Here is a 19,630-nt window from a genome sequence, read left to right as displayed (position 1 = left end):
GTGCTGGTGCAGGCACGGGGTGCCTATAGCGTGGGGTGCCCTGATCTGACCAGCAGTGGGGGGTTGGTGACGTGGGGAGGTGGCCATCCGTGTGCTTGTCCCCCTGCAGGTTCCAGAAGCACGTCCACACCTACCGCATCCTGCCTGACGAGGAGGATTTCTTGGCAGTGCAGGTGGGGACAGCTGGGGGCACCTCGTGGCCGCCACTTCAGGGGGGGGTCTGGGCAGCGTGGCCACCCCATCTTCACCCTGGGACACCCCATGGTCACTGCTCTGGGGGGTCTGGGCGGTTTGGGAACCCCATCCCCACCCTGGGGACACCCCACATCCAATGCTCTGGGGGTCTGGGCAGCATGGCCACCCCATCCCCACCCTGGGGACATCCCATGGCCACTGCTCTGCGGGGTCTGGGCAGCTTGGGAACCCCATTCCCACTTGGGGACACCCCACATCCAGTGCTCTGGGGGTCTGGGCAGCGTGGCCACCCCATCTTCACCCTGGGGACACCCCATGGCCACTGCTCTGCAGGGTCTGGGCAGCGTGGCCACCCCATCCTCACCTGGGGACACCCCACATCCACTGCTCTGTGGGGTCTGGGCAGCTTGGGAACCCCATCCCCACTTGGGGACACCCCACATCCACTGCTCTGTGGGTTCTGGGCAGCTTGGGAACCCCATCCCCACTTGGGGACACCCCACATCCACTGCTCTGTGGGTTCTGGGCAGCACGGCCACCCCATCCCCACTTGGGGACACCCCATGCCCACCGCTCCAGAAGGATCTGAGCAGCACGGTCCCCCCCCATCCCCACCTTGGGGACACTGAGGGCCACCCCACGGCCACGGCTCCGGGAGAACCAAGGACCCACAGAGCAGCGTTGTGGAGCGGTGGATGGATCCTGGGTTGTCCCCACGCCGTGAGCGTGGCCACGAGCCGCCGCTGCTGCTGGCCGCTGCTCCGCCGGGTGTTTTGAGAGCAACAGAAGCCCCTTTGTGCTGAGTGCAGACAGGAAAGAGCCGGCGCTGGCGGGGAGGAGGAGGCAGCGGGGTGGTTGGCGGCCGGGTGCCAGCTGTGCGCTCGCCACGCTGTGCCAGCTGTCCCGTGCTCCCTGGCAGGGAGGTGACAGCCGTGTCCCCCCCCATCCCTTGCAGACGTCGCAGGGAGTGCAGGTGAGGCGCTTCAAGACGCTGAGCGAGCTGATCTCGCTGTACCTGCAGCCCAACCAAGGGCTGGTGTGCACCCTGCTCTTCCCAGTCGAGAGGGAGAAGGAGAAGGAGGGCGCAGAGGACAGGGATTACTCAGGTAGGTGGCTGCCAGCTCTCCCCGTGGGGGGGATCAGCGTGGCGCCGTGATGCCCAACCCCGCTGCCTTGCAGATGGCGAGGATGAGAAGCCTCCTCTCCCCCCACGCTCCAGCACCAGCAGCTTCTCAGGGTCTTCCGTGGGGCTCAGCCCCAGCAGCCCAGGGCCGGCAGCGGCCGATGGGGCAGCAGAGAGGTGAGGATCGTCGCCGCATCCCTCACGTATCCCCATGGCCCCGTCGCATCCCTGCACCCCCACTGCATCCCTGCACCCCCATTGCACCCCCGTCGCATCCCTGCATCCCCACCGCATCCCTACCTCGTCCCCATCACATCCCTGCATCCCCATTGCACCCCTGCATCCCCACCAAACCCCCGTCGCATCCCTGCATCCCCACCGCATCCCTGCCTCATCCCCATCACATCCCTGCATCCCCATTGCACCCCTGCATCCCCACCAAACCCCTGTCGCATCCCTGCACCCCCGTCGCGTCCCCACCACATCACTGCACCCCCATCCCATCCCTGCATCCCTGCACCCTGTCGCATCCCTGCATCCCCACTGCATCCCTGCATCTCCGTCGCACCCCTGCACCCCCGCTGCATCCCCACCGCATCACTGCACCCCCATCCCATCCCTGCATCCCCACTGCACCCCCGTCGCATCCCTTCTTCCCCGCCACATCCCTTCATCCCCATCCCCACCGCATCCCCACCGCATCCCCACCGCATCCCCACCGCATCCCCACCGCATCCCCACCGCATCCCCACCGCATCCCCACCGCATCCCCGTCCCATCCCTGCATCCTCCCTGCATCCCCACCGCATCCCTGCACCCCCATCGCATCCCTCACCCCCCATCCCTCTGCAGCACCAACGGCCTGGCCAGCATCTCCCACGAGTACCTGAAGGGCAGCTACGCACTGGACCTGGAGGCTGTGAAAGCTGGGGCCAGCAGCCTGCCCCACCTCCACAGGACCCTCGTCACCTCCTGCAAGCGGCTGCACAGGTGAGCGTGGTGTGGATGGGTGGATGGATGGGTGAATGGATGCCGACCTGCTGATGCTTTGCCCTCGCCCTGCAGTGAGGTGGACAAGGTGCTGGCAGGGCTGGAGATCCTGTCCAAGGTGTTCGACCAGCAGAGTTCCCCCATGGTGTCCAAGATCCTCCAGCAGGTGAAGGGTTTGGGGGCAGAGCATCGGTGTCTCAGTGGGGCAGGCAGCATTCCTATTATAGGGGGTGTGTGGGGATGGACCGAGTGTGAGGGCTTTGGGGTGCGAGCCTGGGATGCTCAGGGCTGGATGTGGAGCTTTAGGGTGCGAGCCTGGGGTGCTCAGGGCTGGATGTGGAGCTTTAGGGTGCGAGCCTGGGATGCTCAGGGCTGGATGTGGAGCTTTGGGGTGTGAGCCTGGGATGCTCAGGGCTGGATGTGGAGCTTTAGGGTGCGAGCCTGGGATGCTCAGGGCTGGATGTGGAGCTTTGGGATGTGAGCCTGGGGTGCTCAGAGCTGGATGTGGAGCTTTAGGGTGTGAGCCTGGGGTGCTCAGGGCTGGATGTGGAGCTTTGGGGTGCGAGCCTGGGGTGCTCAGGGCTGGATGTGGAGCTTTAGGGTGTGAGCCTGGGATGCTCAGGGCTGGATGTGGAGCTTTGGGGTGTGAGCCTGGGGTGCTCAGGGCTGGATGTGGAGCTTTAGGGTGCGAGCCTGGGATGCTCAGGGCTGGATGTGGAGCTTTGGGATGTGAGCCTGGGATGCTCAGGGCTGGATGTGGAGCTTTGGGATGTGAGCCTGGGATGCTCAGGGCTGGATGTGGAGCTTTGGGATGCGATCCTGGGATGCTCAGGGCTGGATGTGGAGCTTTGGGATGCGAGCCTGGGGTGCTCAGGGCTGGATGTGGAGCTTTGGGGTGTGAGCCTGGGATGCTCAGGGCTGGATGTGGAGCTTTGGGATGTGAGCCTGGGATGCTCAGGGCTGGATGTGGAGCTTTGGGATGTGAGCCTGGGATGCTCAGGGCTGGATGTGGAGCTTTGGGGTGTGAGCCTGGGATGCTCAGGGCTGGATGTGGAGCTTTGAGATGCGAGCCTGGGATGCTCAGGGCTGGATGTGGAGCTTTAGGGTGTGAGCCTGGGATGCTCAGGGCTGGATGTGGAGCTTTGGGGTGCGAGCCTGGGATGCTCAGGGCTGGATGTGGAGCTTTGGGGTGTGAGCCTGGGATGCTCAGGGCTGGATGTGGAGTTTTGGGATGCGAGCCTGGGATGCTCAGGGCTCGTTAATCTCGTTAATTGGGGGGGGGGGGTGGTTTGCAGACGGCGCCGCAGAGCGGGGAGCAGGAACTGGAGAGCCTGGTGCTGAAACTGTCTGTGCTGAAGGATTTCCTCTCCAGCATCGAGAAGAAGGTGAGCACTGCAGGGGATGGCTGTGGGGTTTGGAGGGGGGTGACAGCCCCTCGTATTGCCCCTGGGATGGCTGTGGGGTTTGGGGGGGGGGGTTGACAGCCCCTCTTATTGTTCCAGGGATGGCTGTGAGGTTTGGGGGGCTGACAGCCCCTCTTATTGCCCCTGGGATGGCTGTGGGGTTTGGGGGGTGACAGCCCCTCTTATTGCCCCTGGGTTGGCTGTAGGGTTTGGGGGGGGGGTGACAGCCCCTCTTATTGCCCCTGGGATGGCTGTGGGGTTTGGGGGGTGACAGCCCCTCTTATTGCCCCTGGGTTGGCTGTGGGGTTTAGGGGGTGGGGGGGTGACAGCCCCTCTTATTGCCCCCGGGATGGCTGTGGGGTTTGGGGGAGGGTGACAGCCCCTCTTATTGCCCCTGGGATGGCTGTGGGGTTTGGGGGGGGGTTGACAGCCCCTCTTATTGCCCCTGGGATGGCTGTGGGGTTTGGGGGGGGGTTGACAGCCCCTCTTATTGCCCCTGGGATGGCTGTGGGGTTTGGGGGGGGGGTGACAGCCCCTCTTATTGCCCCTGGGATGGCTGTGGGGTTTGGGGGGGGGGTGACAGCCCCTCTTATTGCCCCTGGGATGGCTGTGGGGTTTGGGAGGGGGGTGACAGCCCCTCTTATTGCCCCTGGGATGGCTGTGGGGTTTGGGAGGGGGGTGACAGCCCCTCTTATTGTTCCTGGGTTGGCTGTGGGGTTTGGGGGGGGGGGTGACAGCCCCTCTCCCAGGATGGCTGTGGGGTTTGGGGGGTGACAGCCCCTCTTGTTGCCCCCTTCCAGGCACTGAAAGCACTACAGGAGATGAGTTCCGCCAGCCCGGCTGTGCCGGCGCAGCCCGTATCCCGCAGAGCCAAAAGCATCCCGGTGCAAACCTTCGAGGCGAGTCCCCGTCCTTGTGCCACCCTTCGTGGGATGTCCCCCCGTCCCCTGTCATCTCAGCATCCCAACTGTGGCTGCAGGTGAAGCTGGACGTCACCCTGGGGGACCTGACCAAGATCGGCAAGTCGCAGAAATACACGCTGAGCGTGGATGTGGAGGGGGGCAAGCTGGTGGTGCTCAAGAAGCAGAGGGACGCCCAGGAGGACTGGAACACCTTCACCTATGATAAAAGTGAGCTTGGGGGGGGGGGTTTAGGGGGCTGGGGGGTTTGATGTGGGGCTCAGTGCCCCCCTAAGAGCTGTGATGTGATTGCTGCCCCCCCCCCCGCAGTCCGGCAGCTGATCAAGTCGCAGCGCGTGCAGAACAAACTGGGCATCGTCTTTGAGAAGGAAAAGGACCGGACGCAGCGCAAGGATTTTGTGTTCGTCAGCGCCCGGGTGGGTGCTGGGGGGGCACAAAGGGGGGGCTGCGTGGTTTTAGGGTGCAGGAGGCTCACGCTGTGCCCCCCTCGTCTTATAGAAGAGGGAGGCGTTCTGCCAGCTGCTGCAGCTGATGAAGAACAAGCACTCGCAGCAGGACGAGCCAGACATGATCTCCATCTTCATCGGCACCTGGAACATGGGTGAGTGCCGGGGGCAGAGCCCAGGCCTGACCCTAAACCCTGACCCTAAACCCTGACCCTAAACCCTGACCCTAAACCCTGACCCTAAACCCTGACCCTAAACCCTGACCCTAAACCCTGACCCTAAACCCTGACCCTAAACCCCCCTGGGTGCAGCCATTGGGGATGCAGTGAGGGCTATGGGGTGGGTGCAGCCATTGGGGTCACAGTGGGGGCTGTGGGGTGGGTGCAGCCATTGGGATCACAGTGGGGTCTATGGGGGGGGTGCAGCCATTGGGGTCACAGTGGGGGCTGTGGGGTGGGTGCAGCCATTGGGATCACAGTGGCACTGGATGCTATGGGGTGGTGCAGCCATTGGGGTCATCATAGTGGGGTCTATGAGATGGGTGCAACCATTGGGGTCACCATGGCCTCAAGTGCTGTGGGTTGGATGCAGCCATTGCAGTGACAGTGGCACTGGATGCTATGGGGTGGGTGCAGCCACTGGGGTCATGGTGGCACTGGATGCTATGGGGTGGTGCAGCCATTGAGGTCACCATAGTGGGGTCTATGGGGTGGATGCAGCCATTGGGGTCACGGTGGTGTCTATGGGGTGGGTGCAGCCATTGGGGTCATGGTGGCTCTGGATGCTATGAGGTGGTGCAGCCATTGGGGTCACCATAGTGGGGTCTATGGGGTGGGTGCAGCGTTTGGGGTCACAGTGGGGTCTATGGGGTGGGTGCAGCCATTGGGGATGCAGTGAGGGCTATGGGGTGGATGCAGCCATTGGGATCACAGTGGTGTCTATGGGGTGGTGCAGCCATTGGGGTCACCATAGTGGGGTCTATGGGGTGGGTGCAGCCATTGGGGATGCAGTGAGGGCTATGGGGTGGATGCAGCCATTGGGGTCACAGTGGTGTCTATGGGGTGGGTGCAGCCATTGGGGTCACGGTGGCACTGGATGCTATGGGGTGGTGCAGCCATTGGGGTCACCATAGTGGGGTCTATGGGGTGGGTGCAGCGTTTGGGGTCACAGTGGGGTCTATGGGGTGGGTGCAGCCATTGGGGATGCAGTGAGGGCTATGTGGTGGATGCAGCCATTCGGGTCACAGTGGTGTCTATGGGGTGGATGCAGCCATTGGGGTCACAGTGGTGTCTATGGGGTGGGTGCAGCCATTTGGGGTCACAGTGGTGTCTATGGGGTGGGTGCAGCCATTGGGGTCACAGTGGTGTCTATGGGGTGGTGCAGCCATTGGGGTCATGGTGGCTCTGGATGCTATGAGGTGGTGCAGCCATTGGGGTCACCATAGTGGGGTCTATGGGGTGGGTGCACCCACTGGGGTCACCCCCCCTCCCCGGCCCTTTTCCTGCACGTATCCTCGCTGTATCCTCGATATACTGAGCGTGGCCCCCGCCCTCCCCGCAGGCAGCGTGCCCCCACCCAAGAGCATCACGTCGTGGTTCACGTGCAAGGGGCTGGGCAAGGCGCTGGATGAGGTGACAGCCAGCATCCCGCACGACATCTACGTCTTTGGCACCCAGGAGAATTCGGTGGGAGACAAGGAATGGGTGGATTTCCTGCGTGCCGTGCTCAGGGATTTCACCGACACCGAGTACCGGCCGGTACGAACGGGACGTGGCGATGGGGGGAGAAACCGGGGGGGGAAGAACCTCGGCCCCAAGTGCTGCTGTGGGGTGGGCGCAGCCATTGGGGATGCAGGGGCAGGAAGGGCTGTGGGGTGGGTGCAGCCAGTGGGGTCACAGTGGGGTCTGTGGGGCGGGTGCAGCCACTGGGGTCACCGTGCAGTGGGGTCTATGGGGTGGGAGCAGCCATTGGGGATGCAGGGGCAGGAAGGGCTGTGGGGTGGGTGCAGGCTTTGGGGCCATAGTGGGGTCTATGGGGTGAGTACAGCCATTGGGGCCACAGTGGGGTCTATGGGGTGGGAGCAGCCATTGGGGATGCAGGGGCAGGAAGGGCTGTGGGGGTGGGTGCAGCCATTGGGGCCACAGTGGGGTCTATGGGATGGGAGCAGCCATTGGGGCCACAGTGGGGTCTATGGGGTGGGAGCAGCCATTGGGGTCACGGTGGCACTGGATGCTATGGGGTGGTGCAGACATTGTGGTCACAGTGGGGTCTATGGGGTGGGTGCAGCCATTGGGGCCACAGTGGGGTCTGTGTGGAGGATGCGGCCATTGGGGTCACAGTGGGTTCTATGGGGTGGGAGCAGCCATTGGGGATACAGTGGGGTCTATGGGGTGGGTGCAGCCATTGGGGCCACAGTGGGGTCTATGGGGTGGGAGCAGCCATTGGGGATGCAGGGGCAGGAAGGGCTGTGGGGTGGGTGCAGCCAGTGGGGTCACAGTGGGGTCTATGGGGTGGGTGCAGCCATTGGGGCCACAGTGGGGTCTATGGGGTGGGAGCAGCCATTGGGGCCACAGTGGGGTCTATGGGGTGGGAGCAGCCATTGGGGTCACGGTGGCACTGGATGCTATGGGGTGGATGCAGCCATTGGGGTCACAGTGGGCTCTATGGAGTGGGTGCAGCCATTGGGGATACAGTGGGGTCTATGGGGTGGGAGCAGCCATTGGGGTCACGGTGGCACTGGATGCTATGGGGTGGTGCAGTAATTGGGATCACCGTGCAGTGGGGGCTGTGGGGTGGGTGGGTGCAGCCATTGGGGTCACGGTGGCACTGGATGCTATGGGGTGGTGCAGCCACTGGGGCCACAGTGAGGTCTATGGGGTGGATGTAGCCATTGGGGTCACCGTGCATGGGGGGGCTGTGGGGTGGGTGCAGCCTTTGGGGTTACAGTGGGGTCTGTGGGGTAGGAGCAGCCATTGGGGTTACAGTGGGGTCTATGGGGTGGGTGCACCCACTGGGGTCACCATGCAGTGGGGTCTATGGGGTGGTGCAGCCATTGGGGTCACCATGGTGGGGTCTATGTGTGTACTCATTGGGGACACAAAGGTAGTGGGGTTTATGGGGTGGTGCAGCCTTTGGGGTTACAGTGGGGTCTGTGGGGTGGGTGCAGCCACTGGGATCACCATGCAGTGGGGTCTATGGTGGGTGCATCCATTGGGGTCACAGTGGGGTCTATGGGGTGGGTGCAGCCATTGGGGCCACAGTGGTGTCTATGGGGTAGATGCAGCTATTGGGGTTATAGTGGGGTCTGTGGGGTGGGTGCAGCCATTGGGGTCACAGTGAGGTATATGGGGTGGGTGCAGCCATTGGGGTCACAGTGGGGTCTATGGGGTGGGTGCAGCCATTGGGGTCACAGTGGTGTCTATGGGGTAGATGCAGCTATTGGGGTTATAGTGGGGTCTGTGGGGTGGGTGCAGCCATTGGGGTCACAGTGAGGTATATGGGGTGGGTGCAGCCATTGGGGTCACAGTGGGGTCTGTGGGGTGGGTGCATCCATTGGGGTCACAGTGGGGTCTGTGGGGTGGGTGCAGCCTTTGGGGTCACCATAGTGGGGTCTATGGGGTGGGTGCATCCATTGGGGTCACAGTGGGGTCTATGGGGTGGTGCATCCATTGGGGTCACAGTGGGGTCTGTAGGGTGGGTGCAGCCTTTGGGGTCACCATAGTGGGGTCTATGGGGTGGGTGCAGCCATTGGGGTCTCCATAGTGGGGTCCTTGGGGTGGGTGCATCCATTGGTCACGGCGTCCCCCAGTGCTGTGGGGTGGATGCACCCAATGGATCCGTGGCCCCGCCGGGCGCCATGGGGTGGTGCAGCCGCTGTCCCCCCGGCCCGGTGGGGCTGAGCTGCGTCCGCGCAGGTGGCTGTGCAGTCGCTGTGGAACATCAAGGTGGCCGTGCTGGTGAAGCCGGAGCACGAGAACCGCATCAGCCACGTCAGCACGTCCAGCGTCAAGACCGGCATCGCCAACACGCTGGGTGCGGCGTCCTTTGTGCCCCTCGGGTCCCCATCGGGTCCCCGTCGCCTCTCCGTGCTCCTCTCGATCCTCACGTCCCCGTCGGGTCCCCAGCTTCTGTCCCTGTCCTTCCATCCCTGTGGTGTCGCCATCTTCCTGCCCCACTGCATCCCCATCCCCATTAAGTCCCCATCCCCATCATGTCCCCATCATGTCTCCATCCCCATCTTCTGTCCCCATCCTTCCATCCATGTGGTGTCCCCATCTTCCTGCCCCATTGCATCCCCATCGCGTCCCCATCGTGTCCCCATCCTTCCATCCCTGTGATGTCCCCATCCTCCTGCCCCATTGCATCCCCATCATGTCCCCATCGTGTCCCCATCTTCTGTCCCTGTCCTTCCATCTCAGTGGTGTCCCCATCCTCATGTCCCCATTATGTCTCCAGCCCCACTGTGTCCCCATCTTCTGTCGCTGTCCTTTCATCCATGTCATGTCCCCATCTTCCTGCCCCATTACATCCCCGTCCCCATTGCGTCCCCATCCCCATCATGTCCCCATTGTGTCCCCATCATGTCTCCATCCCCATCTTCTGTCCCCGTCCTTCCATCCCTGTGATGTCCCCATCTTCCTGCCCCATGGCATCCACATCCCCTTCATGTCCCCATCATGTCCCCGTCCCCATCGTGTCCCCGTCTTCTGTCCCTGTCTTTCCATCCATGTGGTGTCCCCATCTTGCTGCCCCACAGCATCCCCGTCCCCATCGTGTCCCCATCGTGTCCCCATCGTGTCCCCATCGTGTCCCCATCGTGTCCCCATCGTGTCCCCATCGTGTCCCCATCCTTCCATCCCTGTGATGTCCCCATCCTCCTGCCCCATTGCATCCCCATCATGTCCCCATCGTGTCCCCATCTTCCTGCCCCACAGCATCACCATCGCCATCGTGTCCCCATCTTCTGTCCCTGTTCTCCCATCTCAGTGGTGTCCCCATCCTCATGTCCCCATCATGTCTCCAGCCCCACTGTGTCCCCATCTTCTGTCCCTGTCCTTCCATTCCTGTGGTGTCCCCATCTTCCTGCCCCATTGCATCCCCGTCCCCATTGCGTCCCCATCCCCATCATGTCCCCATCGTGTCCCCATCATGTCTCCATCCCCATCTTCTGTCCCCATCCTTCCATCCCTGTGGTGTCCCCATCTTCCTGCCCCATTGCATCCCCATCATGTCCCCATCGTATTCCCATCTTCTGTCCCTGTCCTTCCATCCCTGTAGTGTCCCCATCTTCCTGCCCCACTGCGTCCCCGTCCCCATCATGTCCCCATCGTGTCCCCATCTCCATTGTGTCCCCATCTTCTGTCCCCGTCCTTCCATCCCTGTGATGTCCTCATCTTCCTGCCCCATGGCATCCACATCCCCTTCATGTCCCCATCATGTCCCCGTCCCCATCGTGTCCCCGTCTTCTGTCCCTGTCTTTCCATCCATGTGGTGTCCCCATCTTGCTGCCCCACAGCATCCCCGTCCCCATCGTGTCCCCATCGTGTCCCCATCGTGTCCCCATCGTGTCCCCATCGTGTCCCCATCGTGTCCCCATCGTGTCCCCATCGTGTCCCCATCGTCTCTCCCCATCCTTCCATCCCTGTGATGTCCCCATCCTCCTGCCCCATTGCATCCCCATCATGTCCCCATCGTGTCCCCATCTTCTGTCCCTGTTCTCCCATCTCAGTGGTGTCCCCATCCTCATGTCCCCATCATGTCTCCAGCCCCACTGTGTCCCCATCTTCTGTCCCTGTCCTTCCATCCCTGTGGTGTCCCCATCTTCCTGCCCCATTGCATCCCCGTCCCCATTGCGTCCCCATCCCCATCATGTCCCCATCATGTCTCCATCCCCATCTTCTGTCCCTTTCCTTCCATCCCTGTAGTGTCCCCATCCTCCTGCCCCATTGCATCCCCATCCCCATCATGTCCCCATCCCCATCATGTGTCCCCGTCTTCTGTCCCTTTCCTTCCATCCATGTGGTGTCCGCCCTGCACCTTGTCCCCATTCCCCATTCCTATCTCCTGTCAATTGTCCCCATCCCCTGTCCCCATCCCATTCCCTGTCAATTGTCCCATTCTTATCCCCATCCTGTCCCCATTTCTGTTCACATCCCTGTTCCCATCCCCATCCAGTCCCCATCCCCCGTCGCCTGTCAGTTGTCCCCATTCCTTGTCTCCATCCTGTCCCCATCCCCTGCCAACTGTCCTCATCCCCTGTCCCCATCCCATCTTGTCCCCTGTCCCCATCCCATCCCTGTCCTTTCCCCACTCTCTGTCCCCATCCCATCCCCTGTCCCCATCCCATCCCTATCCTGTCCTCCTCCCATCCCCCCTGTTCTCATCCCATCCCTATCCCGTCCCCATCCCCATCCCGTCCCCACTCTGTCCCCATGCCATCCCCTGTCCCCATGCCATCCCCTGTCCCCATGCCATCCCCTGTCCCCATGCCATCCCTATCCTGTCCCCATCCCCTGACCCCATGCCATCTCCTGTCCCCCTCCCCACTCTGTCCCCATCCCCTGTTCCCATGCCATCCCTATCCTGTCCCCATCCCATCCCCTGTCCCCATCCTAACCCTATCCTGTCCCCATCCCCTGTCCCCATCCCCTGTCCCCATCCCCTGTCCCCATCCCCTGTCCCCATCCCCTGTCCCCATCCCCTGTCCCCATCCCCTGTCCCCATCCCCTGTCCCCATCCCCTCCCTATCCTGTCCCCATGCCATCCCCTGTCCCCATGCCATCCCCTGTCCCCATCCCCTGTCCCCATCCCCTGTCCCCATCCCCTGTCCCCATCCCCTGTCCCCATCCCCTGTCCCCATCCCCTGTCCCCATCCCCTGTCCCCATCCCCTGTCCCCATGCCATCCCTATCCTGTCCCCATGCCATCCCCTGTCCCCATGCCATCCCTATCCTGTCCCCATCCCCTGTCCCCATCCCCTGTCCCCATCCCCTGTCCCCATCCCCTGTCCCCATCCCCTGTCCCCATGCCATCCCTATCCTGTCCCCATCCCATCCCACCCCATCCTGTCCCCGCAGGCAACAAGGGTGCGGTGGGCGTCTCCTTCATGTTCAATGGCACGTCCTTCGGCTTCGTCAACTGCCACCTCACCTCGGGCAACGAGAAGACGGCCAGGTGAGCGTGGGGACAGCGTGGGGACAGCGTGGGGCTGGGGGAGGTGACGGCAGCGTCCCCCTTTTCCCCCCCTCCCCACACAGGAGGAACCAGAACTACCTGGACATCCTGCGCCTGCTCTCGCTGGGCGACAAGCAGCTCAGCTCCTTCGACATCTCGCTGCGCTTCACCCACCTCTTCTGGTTTGGGGACCTCAACTACCGCCTGGATATGGACATCCAGGTGGGTGGGTGGTGGTGGTGGGGAGGGGGGGCTGCATTTAGGGGAGGGGGCCGCCCCCGTGTTGCCCCCTAAACCAATTGCCCGCCCCTGCAGGAGATCCTGAACTACATCAGCCGCAAGGAGTTCGAGCCGCTGCTCAAAGTGGATCAGCTCAACCTGGAGAAGGAGAAGCACAAAGTGTTCCTGCGCTTCGGTGAGGGCACGTGGCTGTGGGGGGGGGGGGGTCTGGGTGCTGATTCTCCCTGACCCCCCCCCAAAAATATTCCCTGCTGCAGGAGAGGAGGAGATCACCTTCCCCCCCACGTACCGCTATGAGCGCGGCTCGCGGGACACCTACGTGTGGCACAAGCAGAAACCCACGGGGGTACGGTGATGGGTGGGGGGGATTCTGAGGGTGGGGGGGCACCCAGATGGGTCCTGTGTGACCCCCAGCCCCCCCCCCCACCCGGTTCTTGCTGCAGGTTCGCACCAACGTCCCGTCCTGGTGCGACCGCATCCTCTGGAAGTCGTACCCCGAAACCCACGTCAACTGCAACGCCTATGGTGAGGGGCAGCCCTGGTGGCAGGGGGGGACACTGGGGATGGCCACCCCAACTGGGGATGGGTTGGAGATTGGTTGGGGGCAGGTTTGGGGCAGGGGATGGGTTGGGGACAGGTTTGGGGCTGGTTGGGGGCAGGATAGGAATGGATTGGGGACAGGTTGGGGACAGGATAGGAATGGATTGGGGGCAGGTTGGAGCAGGGGATGGGTTGGGGACAGGTTTGGGGCTGGTTGGGGGCAGGATAGGAATGGATTGGGGACAGGTTGGGGACAGATTGGGGACAGAATGGGGATGGATTGGGGGCAGGTTGGGGCAGGGGCTGGTTGGGGCAGGATAGGAGTGGATTGGGGGCAGGTTGGGGACAGGATAGGAATGGATTGGGGGCAGGTTGGGGCAGGGGATGGGTTGGGGACAGGTTTGAGGCTGGTTGAGGGCAGGATAGGAATGGATTGGGGGCAGGTTGGGGACAGGATTAGAATGGATTGGGGGCAGGTTGGGGGCAGGTTGTGGCAGGGGATGGATTGGGGACAAATTTGGGACAGGTTTGGGGAGGCTGGGGAGAGATTGGGGGCTGGTTTGGAGCAGGACGGGAATGGATTGGGAGCAGGTTGGGGACGGGATGGGTTGGGGACAGGTTTGGGGCTGGTTGGGGGCAGGATAGGAATGGATTGGGGACAGGTTGGGGACAGGATAGGAATGAACTGGGGACAGGTTGGGGGCAGGATAGGGATGGATTGGAGGCAGGTTGGGGACAGGATAGGAATGGATTGGGGACAGGTTGGGGACAGATTGGGGACAGAATGGGGATGGATTGGGGGCAGGTTGGGGCAGGGGCTGGTTGGGGCAGGATAGGAGTGGATTGGGGGCAGGTTGGGGGCAGGTTGGGGACAGGATAAGAATGGATTGGGGGCAGGTTGGGGCAGGGGATGGGTTGGGGACAGGTTTGAGGCTGGTTGGGGGCAGGATAGGAATGGATTGGGGGCAGGTTGGGGACAGGATTAGAATGGATTGGGGGCAGGTTGGGGGCAGGTTGTGGCAGGGGATGGATTGGGGACAAATTTGGGACAGGTTTGGTGAGGCTGGGGAGAGATTGGGGGCTGGTTTGGAGCAGGACGGGAATGGATTGGGAGCAGGTTGGGGACGGGATGGGTTGGGGACAGGTTTGGGGCTGGTTGGGGACAGGATAGGAATGGATTGGGGACAGGTTGGGGGCAGATTGGGACAGAATGGGGATGGATTGGGGGCAGGTTGGGGCAGGGGCTGGTTGGGGCAGGATAGGAATGGATTGGGGGCAGGTTGGGGGCAGGTTGGGGACAGGATAGGAATGGATTGGGGGCAGGTTGGGGGCAGGGGATGGGATGGGGACAGGTTTGAGGCTGGTTGGGGACAGGATAGAAATGGATTGGGGACAGGATGGGAATGGATTGGGGGTAGGTTGGGGCAGGGGATGGATTGGGGACAGGTTTGGGAAAGGTTTGGGGCTGGCTGGGGTGAGATTGGGGGCTGCTTGGGAGCAGGATGGGAATGGATTTGGGGGCAGGTTGGGGACAGGATGGGTTGGGGACAGGTTTGGGATGAGTTGGGTGCAGGTTGGGGTTGTATGTGAGCTGGGGGTGGACTGGGGCCAGGTTGGGGATGAGATGGGTACAGGTTGGGGTTGTATGTGAGCTGGGAGTGGATTGGGGCCAGGTTGGGGATGAGGTGGGATGAGGGAACAGGTTGAGAATGGGTTGGTGACAGGTTTGGGGCAGGTTGGGTACAGACTGGGGATGGTTGGGGGGGACAGGTTTGGGAAAGGTTGGGGATGGGTTGGGGGCAGATTGGGAATGTATTTGGGGGTTGGTTGGGGACAGGTTGAGGGTGAATTGGGAGCAGGCTGGGGGTGGGTTGGGGAACAGTTTGGGCACAGGTTGGGGATGGGTTGGGAACAGGGGGTGAATTGGGGACAGGCTTGGGCACAGATTGGGGGCAAGTTGGAGGCAGTTTGGGTGTGGGTTGGAAACGGGTTGGGGACGGATTGGGGGCAGGTTGGGGATGGGTTGGGGTCATGCTGGGTACGGATTGAGGGCAAATTGGGAATGGACTGATGGGGCAGGTTGGGTATGGGTTGGGTTGGGGACAGGTTTGGGATGAGTTGGGGTTGTATGTGAGTTGGGGGTGGATTGGGGCCAGGTTGGGGATGAGGTGGGATGAGGGAACAGGTTGAGAATGGGTTGGTGACAGGTTTGGGTTGGTGACAGGTTTGGGGCAGGTTGGGTACAGCTTGGGGATGGATTGGGGACGGGTTGGGGGGACAGGTTTGGGAAAGGTTGGGGACAGGTTGGGGATGGATGGGGGACAGGTTTGGGGGCAGGTTTGGTGCAGGCTGTGGGACAGATCACTCTGTGTGCTGCAGGCTGCACCGACGACATCACGACCAGCGACCACTCGCCCGTCTTTGGCTCCTTCGAGGTCGGCGTCACGTCGCAGTTTGTCTCCAAGAAAGGTACAGCCTTCAGACTCATGGGGACAGAGGGGATGTGGGGACAAAGGGGGACGTGGGGATGAGGGGGGACACCCCGCTGCCCCTCCTCCCTGTGCAGGGCTGTCCAAGTCATCGGATCAGGCGTACATCGAGTTTGAGAGCATCGAGGCCATCGTGAAGACGGCGAGCCGCACCAAGTTCTTCATTGAGTTCTACTCCACCTGCCTGGAGGGTGAGCGCATTGGGGGGGGGGTCTGTAAAGGTTTGGGGGGCCGGGGGGAGCTTTGGATGCGGTGCCACCGTGCCGTTCCCTGGTTCAGAATTCAAGAAGAGCTGCGAGAACGACACGCAGAGCAGCGACAACATCAACTTCCTCAAGGTGCAGTGGTCGTCGCGGCAGCTGCCCACGGTGAGGTCGCCGTGGGGTGGTGGGGATACAGGAGGGCACCGGGGGGGGGGGAGGTGAGGGGCCGTAAGCCCTCACACCGCCTGCCCCCCTCTTTTTGTCCCCCAGCTGAAACCCATCCTCTCTGAGATTGAATACCTGCAGGACCAACACCTGCTGCTCACCGTCAAGTCCTTGGATGGCTACGAGTCCTACGGTGCGCACGCCGTCGCCGGTCCCTGTGCCAACCTGAAAGGGTTGGGGGACTTTGGGTGGGGGACCCCCACCCTGATGGTGATTTTCCCCCTCCTCCCCACCTTGTGCCCCCTCAGGGGAATGCGTCATCGCCCTCAAGTCCATGATTGGCAGCACGGCACAGCAGTTCCTCACTTACCTCTCGCACCGTGGCGAGGAGACGGGCAACATCCGCGGCTCCATGAAGGTGCGCGTGCCTGCGGAGCGCCTGGGCACCCGCGAGAGGCTCTACGGTGAGAGCTGGGGGTGGCAGGGGTGCGAGGGGGGGGGCTCAGCGTGCCCCCAACCCCTCTCTGTGCCGTTGCTGAGCTCACCAGCCCCCCCATCTCTTGGCAGAGTGGATCAGTGTTGATAAGGACGAGGCGGCGGGCGGCAAAGCGAGGGGCCAGCTGAGCACCAGAGCCCCCCAGGAGTGCGCCAAGTGAGTGGGGAGGGGGCTGGGGGGGAGGGGGCTGCAGCTCTTGGCGCTGTGTCGATGATGGGAGCGTCCTTGCGGGGTGGGGAGTGGGGTCCTGGTGATGGGGGGGGGGTGCTTAAAGTATCCCTGCAGGATGGGGTGTGGGGTCCCGGAGCGCCTTGCGGTGCTTGGAGCATCTCTGCAAGAATGCACGTGGGGCTGCTGGTGCGTGGGGTCCCGGCGCATGTGGCTGTGCTCAGAGCAGCCCTGCAGGATGGTGCATGGGATCCCAGTGCATGTAGCAATGCTGGGAGCAACCCTGCAGGATGGTGCATGGGATCGTGGTGCATGTGGCTGTGCTCAGAGCAACCCTGCAGGATGGTGCATGGGATCGTGGTGCATGTGGCTGTGCTAAGAGCAGCCCTGCAGGATGGTGCATGAGATCATGGTGCATGTGGTTGTGCTCAGAGCGGCCCTGCAGGATGGTGCATGGGATCCCAGTGCATGTAGCAATGCTGGGAGCAACCCTGCAGGATGGTGCATGGGATCCTGGTGCATGTGGTTGTGCTCAGAGCAACCCTGCAGGATGGTGCGTGGGGTCTCAGTGCATGTAGCAATGCTCAGAGCAGCCCTACAGGATGATGCATGCAGTCCTGGTGCATGTGGTTGTGCTCAGAGCAGCCCTGCAGGTTGGTGCATGGGGTCCTGGTGTTGGATCCTGGTGCATGCTGTGATGCTTGCACCATCCCTGCAGGAATGCACGCAGGCTCCTGGTGCATGTGGCAATGCTTGCAGCAGCCCTGCAGGATCGTGGTGCATGTGGCTGTGCTCAGAGCAGCCCTGCAGGATGATGCATGGGATCTCAGTGCATGTAGCAATGCTCAGAGCAGCCCTGCAGGATGGTGCATGCAGTCCTGGTGCATGTGGTTGTGCTCAGAGCAGCCCTGCAGAATGGTGCGTGGGGTCCTGATGCATGTTGTAATGCTTGGGACATCCCTGCAGGATGGTGCATGGGGTTTCAGTGCATGTAGCAATGCTGAGAGCAACCCTGCAGGATGGTGCATGGGATCCTGGTGTTGGATCCTGGTGCATGCAGGCTGCTGGTGCATGTGGCAATGCTTGGAGCATCCCTGCAGGATCGTGGTGCATGTGGCTGTGCTCAGGATGCAGGATGGTGCATGGGATCCTGATGCATGTGGTTGTGCTCAGAGCAACCCTGCAGGGTGCTGCATGGTGTCCTGATGCATGTTGTAATGCTTGGGACATCCCTGCAGGATGATGCATGGGATCCCAGCATATGTGGCTGTGCTCAGAGCAACCCTGCAGGGTGGTGTGCATGGGGTCTTGCTGCATGTGGCTGTGCTCAGAGCAGCCCTGCAGGATGGTGCATGGGATCCCAGCGCATGTAGCAATGCTGGGAGCAACCCTGCAGGATGGTGCATGGGATCCTGGTGCATGTGGTTGTGCTCAGAGCAACCCTGCAGGATGGTGCATGGGATCCCAGCGCATGTAGCAATGCTGGGAGCAACCCTGCAGGATGGTGCATGGGATCCCTGTGCATGTGGCTGTGCTCAAAGCATCCCTGCAGGATGGTGCATGGGATCCTGGTGTTGGATCCTGGTGCATGTGGCAATGCTTGGAGCATCCCTGGAAGATCCTGGTGCATGTGGCTGTGCTCAGAGCAGCCCTGCAGGATGGTGCACGGGGTCCTGATGCACGTAGCAGTGCTCAGAGCATCCTGGCTCATGTTGCAGCGCTCAGAGCCCCCCTGCAGGACGATGCACAGAGTCCTGGTCCACTGCAGGACGACCCCCCCAGCCCGATGCCCCCCCCTCCCATTTCTGTCCCCCAGGTCCATGGTTAGGAAGCCCCCCGGGGCCGATCCTCCCACCTCCACCCCATCCAAAGCCCCCGAGGAGCCTGAGAAGGGCAGCACAGCTCCGACCCCCCGCCTGCCCACCCCGCACCGCGGCACCTCCAGGGACGAGGCCGCCCTGAGCCGGTGAGTGGGGTGGCACTGAGGTTTGGGGTACAGAGTGGGGGGGGGGGTCACCTTGCATCCCCCCCCCCTCTACTCGCTGCCCTCTTTGTGCCCGCAGCTCCAAAGCAGAACCGGTGACGGAAGCGACGGGGGGGCCTCTGAAGAACAGTTTCAATAACCCTGCGTATTACGTGCTGGAAGGGGTCCCTCACCAATTGCTGGCCCCTGATCCCCCACCCCCCGGCAAACCCCCCGTCCCCAAAACCAAAGCCGTCCCCCCCGAACGCCGCCGGCATCCGTCTGCAGGCCCCCCCCCTCCGTGCCATGAGGACACTTCCTCGGATGAGGACCCCAACCCAATCGCTTTGCCCCCTCCAGACTTTCCCCCTCCTCCTCTGCCCCGTGAGCTGGAGGGGGCCGAGAGCACCAGGGAGCCGTTGGGGGGGGTCGGCTGTGAGCCCCCACCTCCCAAACCTCACCCCAGACCTTCAGTACCCAACTTTGGGCTGGAAGTATCCGCGGGGGTGCCGGTACCTGGGGGGGTGAGGGACGATCGTTCATGTTCTGTGCTTCAGATGGCCAAGACGTTGAGTGAGGTGGAATATGGGGGGGTAGGGGGGGGGGCGCGGGGGGTCAGGAGGGAGGGGGAGGTTGGAGCTGCCCCCCCGCTGCCTGCACCCCGATTACAGCCGCCCCATCGCCTTCGCATCCCACTGCATCCGAGAGAGCATCCAGGAGGATCTGGTTGAGGAGGTGGGAATTGGGGGAGGGGGGGGAGGGGGGGAAGATAGGGGGGGTGTGGGGTGAGGGGGGGGGGATGGAGGGGGAATTGGGGATGGGATGGGGGGGGTGTGGGGTGAGGGGGGGGGATGGAGGGGGAATTGGGGATGGGATGGGGGGGTGTGGGGTGAGGGGGGGGTGTGGGGTGAGGGGGGGGGATGGAGGGGGGGGTGTGGGGTGAGGGGGGGGATGGAGGGGGAATTGGGGATGGGATGGGGGGGGTGGAGGGAATAGGGATTGGGATGGAGGTGGGGGTGAGGATTGTGGGGTGGGATGGAGGTGGAAGAATGGGATTGGGGTTGGGAATGGGGATTGGGAGATGGAGGGAATAGGGATTGGGATGGAGATGGGGATG

At 62.6% G+C, this 19,630-nt stretch overlaps 2 protein-coding genes across 4 annotated transcripts in view; both read left to right on the top strand.

Moving 5' to 3' along the window:
• The window catches only part of INPPL1 (inositol polyphosphate phosphatase like 1), a 31,275-nt gene that overhangs the window by 5,171 nt on the left and 6,474 nt on the right, over positions 1–19,630 (top strand). Inside the window, 26 exon segments of the mRNA XM_052671354.1 lie at positions 110–173; positions 1,151–1,301; positions 1,375–1,495; positions 2,171–2,308; positions 2,384–2,474; positions 3,604–3,693; positions 4,512–4,610; positions 4,691–4,841; positions 4,941–5,047; positions 5,130–5,232; positions 6,638–6,834; positions 8,992–9,109; positions 12,153–12,249; positions 12,333–12,471; positions 12,565–12,664; positions 12,747–12,835; positions 12,933–13,014; positions 15,409–15,498; positions 15,596–15,709; positions 15,798–15,886; positions 15,992–16,079; positions 16,195–16,350; positions 16,454–16,538; positions 18,367–18,516; positions 18,614–19,136; positions 19,138–19,248. Of these exon segments, the coding sequence (XP_052527314.1) occupies positions 110–173; positions 1,151–1,301; positions 1,375–1,495; positions 2,171–2,308; positions 2,384–2,474; positions 3,604–3,693; positions 4,512–4,610; positions 4,691–4,841; positions 4,941–5,047; positions 5,130–5,232; positions 6,638–6,834; positions 8,992–9,109; positions 12,153–12,249; positions 12,333–12,471; positions 12,565–12,664; positions 12,747–12,835; positions 12,933–13,014; positions 15,409–15,498; positions 15,596–15,709; positions 15,798–15,886; positions 15,992–16,079; positions 16,195–16,350; positions 16,454–16,538; positions 18,367–18,516; positions 18,614–19,136; positions 19,138–19,248 (3,343 nt within the window).
• On the top strand, positions 9,374–11,102 carry LOC128074968 (uncharacterized). 3 transcript variants are annotated; one of them, XR_008203550.1, is made up of 3 exons: positions 9,374–9,851; positions 10,101–10,779; positions 10,849–11,102. XR_008203550.1 is itself a non-coding variant. In XM_052671360.1 (3 exons), the coding sequence occupies exons 1-3, from the start codon at positions 9,414–9,416 to the stop codon at positions 10,999–11,001; spliced, it is 1,107 nt and encodes a 368-aa protein (XP_052527320.1). In that variant the 5' UTR covers positions 9,374–9,413; the 3' UTR covers positions 11,002–11,102. The 3 variants fall into 3 exon arrangements, 2 of the variants coding, with proteins under 2 accessions (XP_052527320.1, XP_052527321.1); XM_052671360.1 differs by having other exon boundaries at positions 10,101–10,610; positions 10,843–11,102; XM_052671361.1 differs by having other exon boundaries at positions 9,375–9,851; positions 10,101–11,102.

This window comes from Tympanuchus pallidicinctus, unplaced genomic scaffold (assembly GCF_026119805.1).
Source record: "Tympanuchus pallidicinctus isolate F22 unplaced genomic scaffold, pur_lepc_1.0 scaffold11, whole genome shotgun sequence".
Classification (NCBI taxonomy): domain Eukaryota; kingdom Metazoa; phylum Chordata; class Aves; order Galliformes; family Phasianidae; genus Tympanuchus; species Tympanuchus pallidicinctus.
This window is presented reverse-complemented; position numbering and strand designations above follow the sequence as displayed.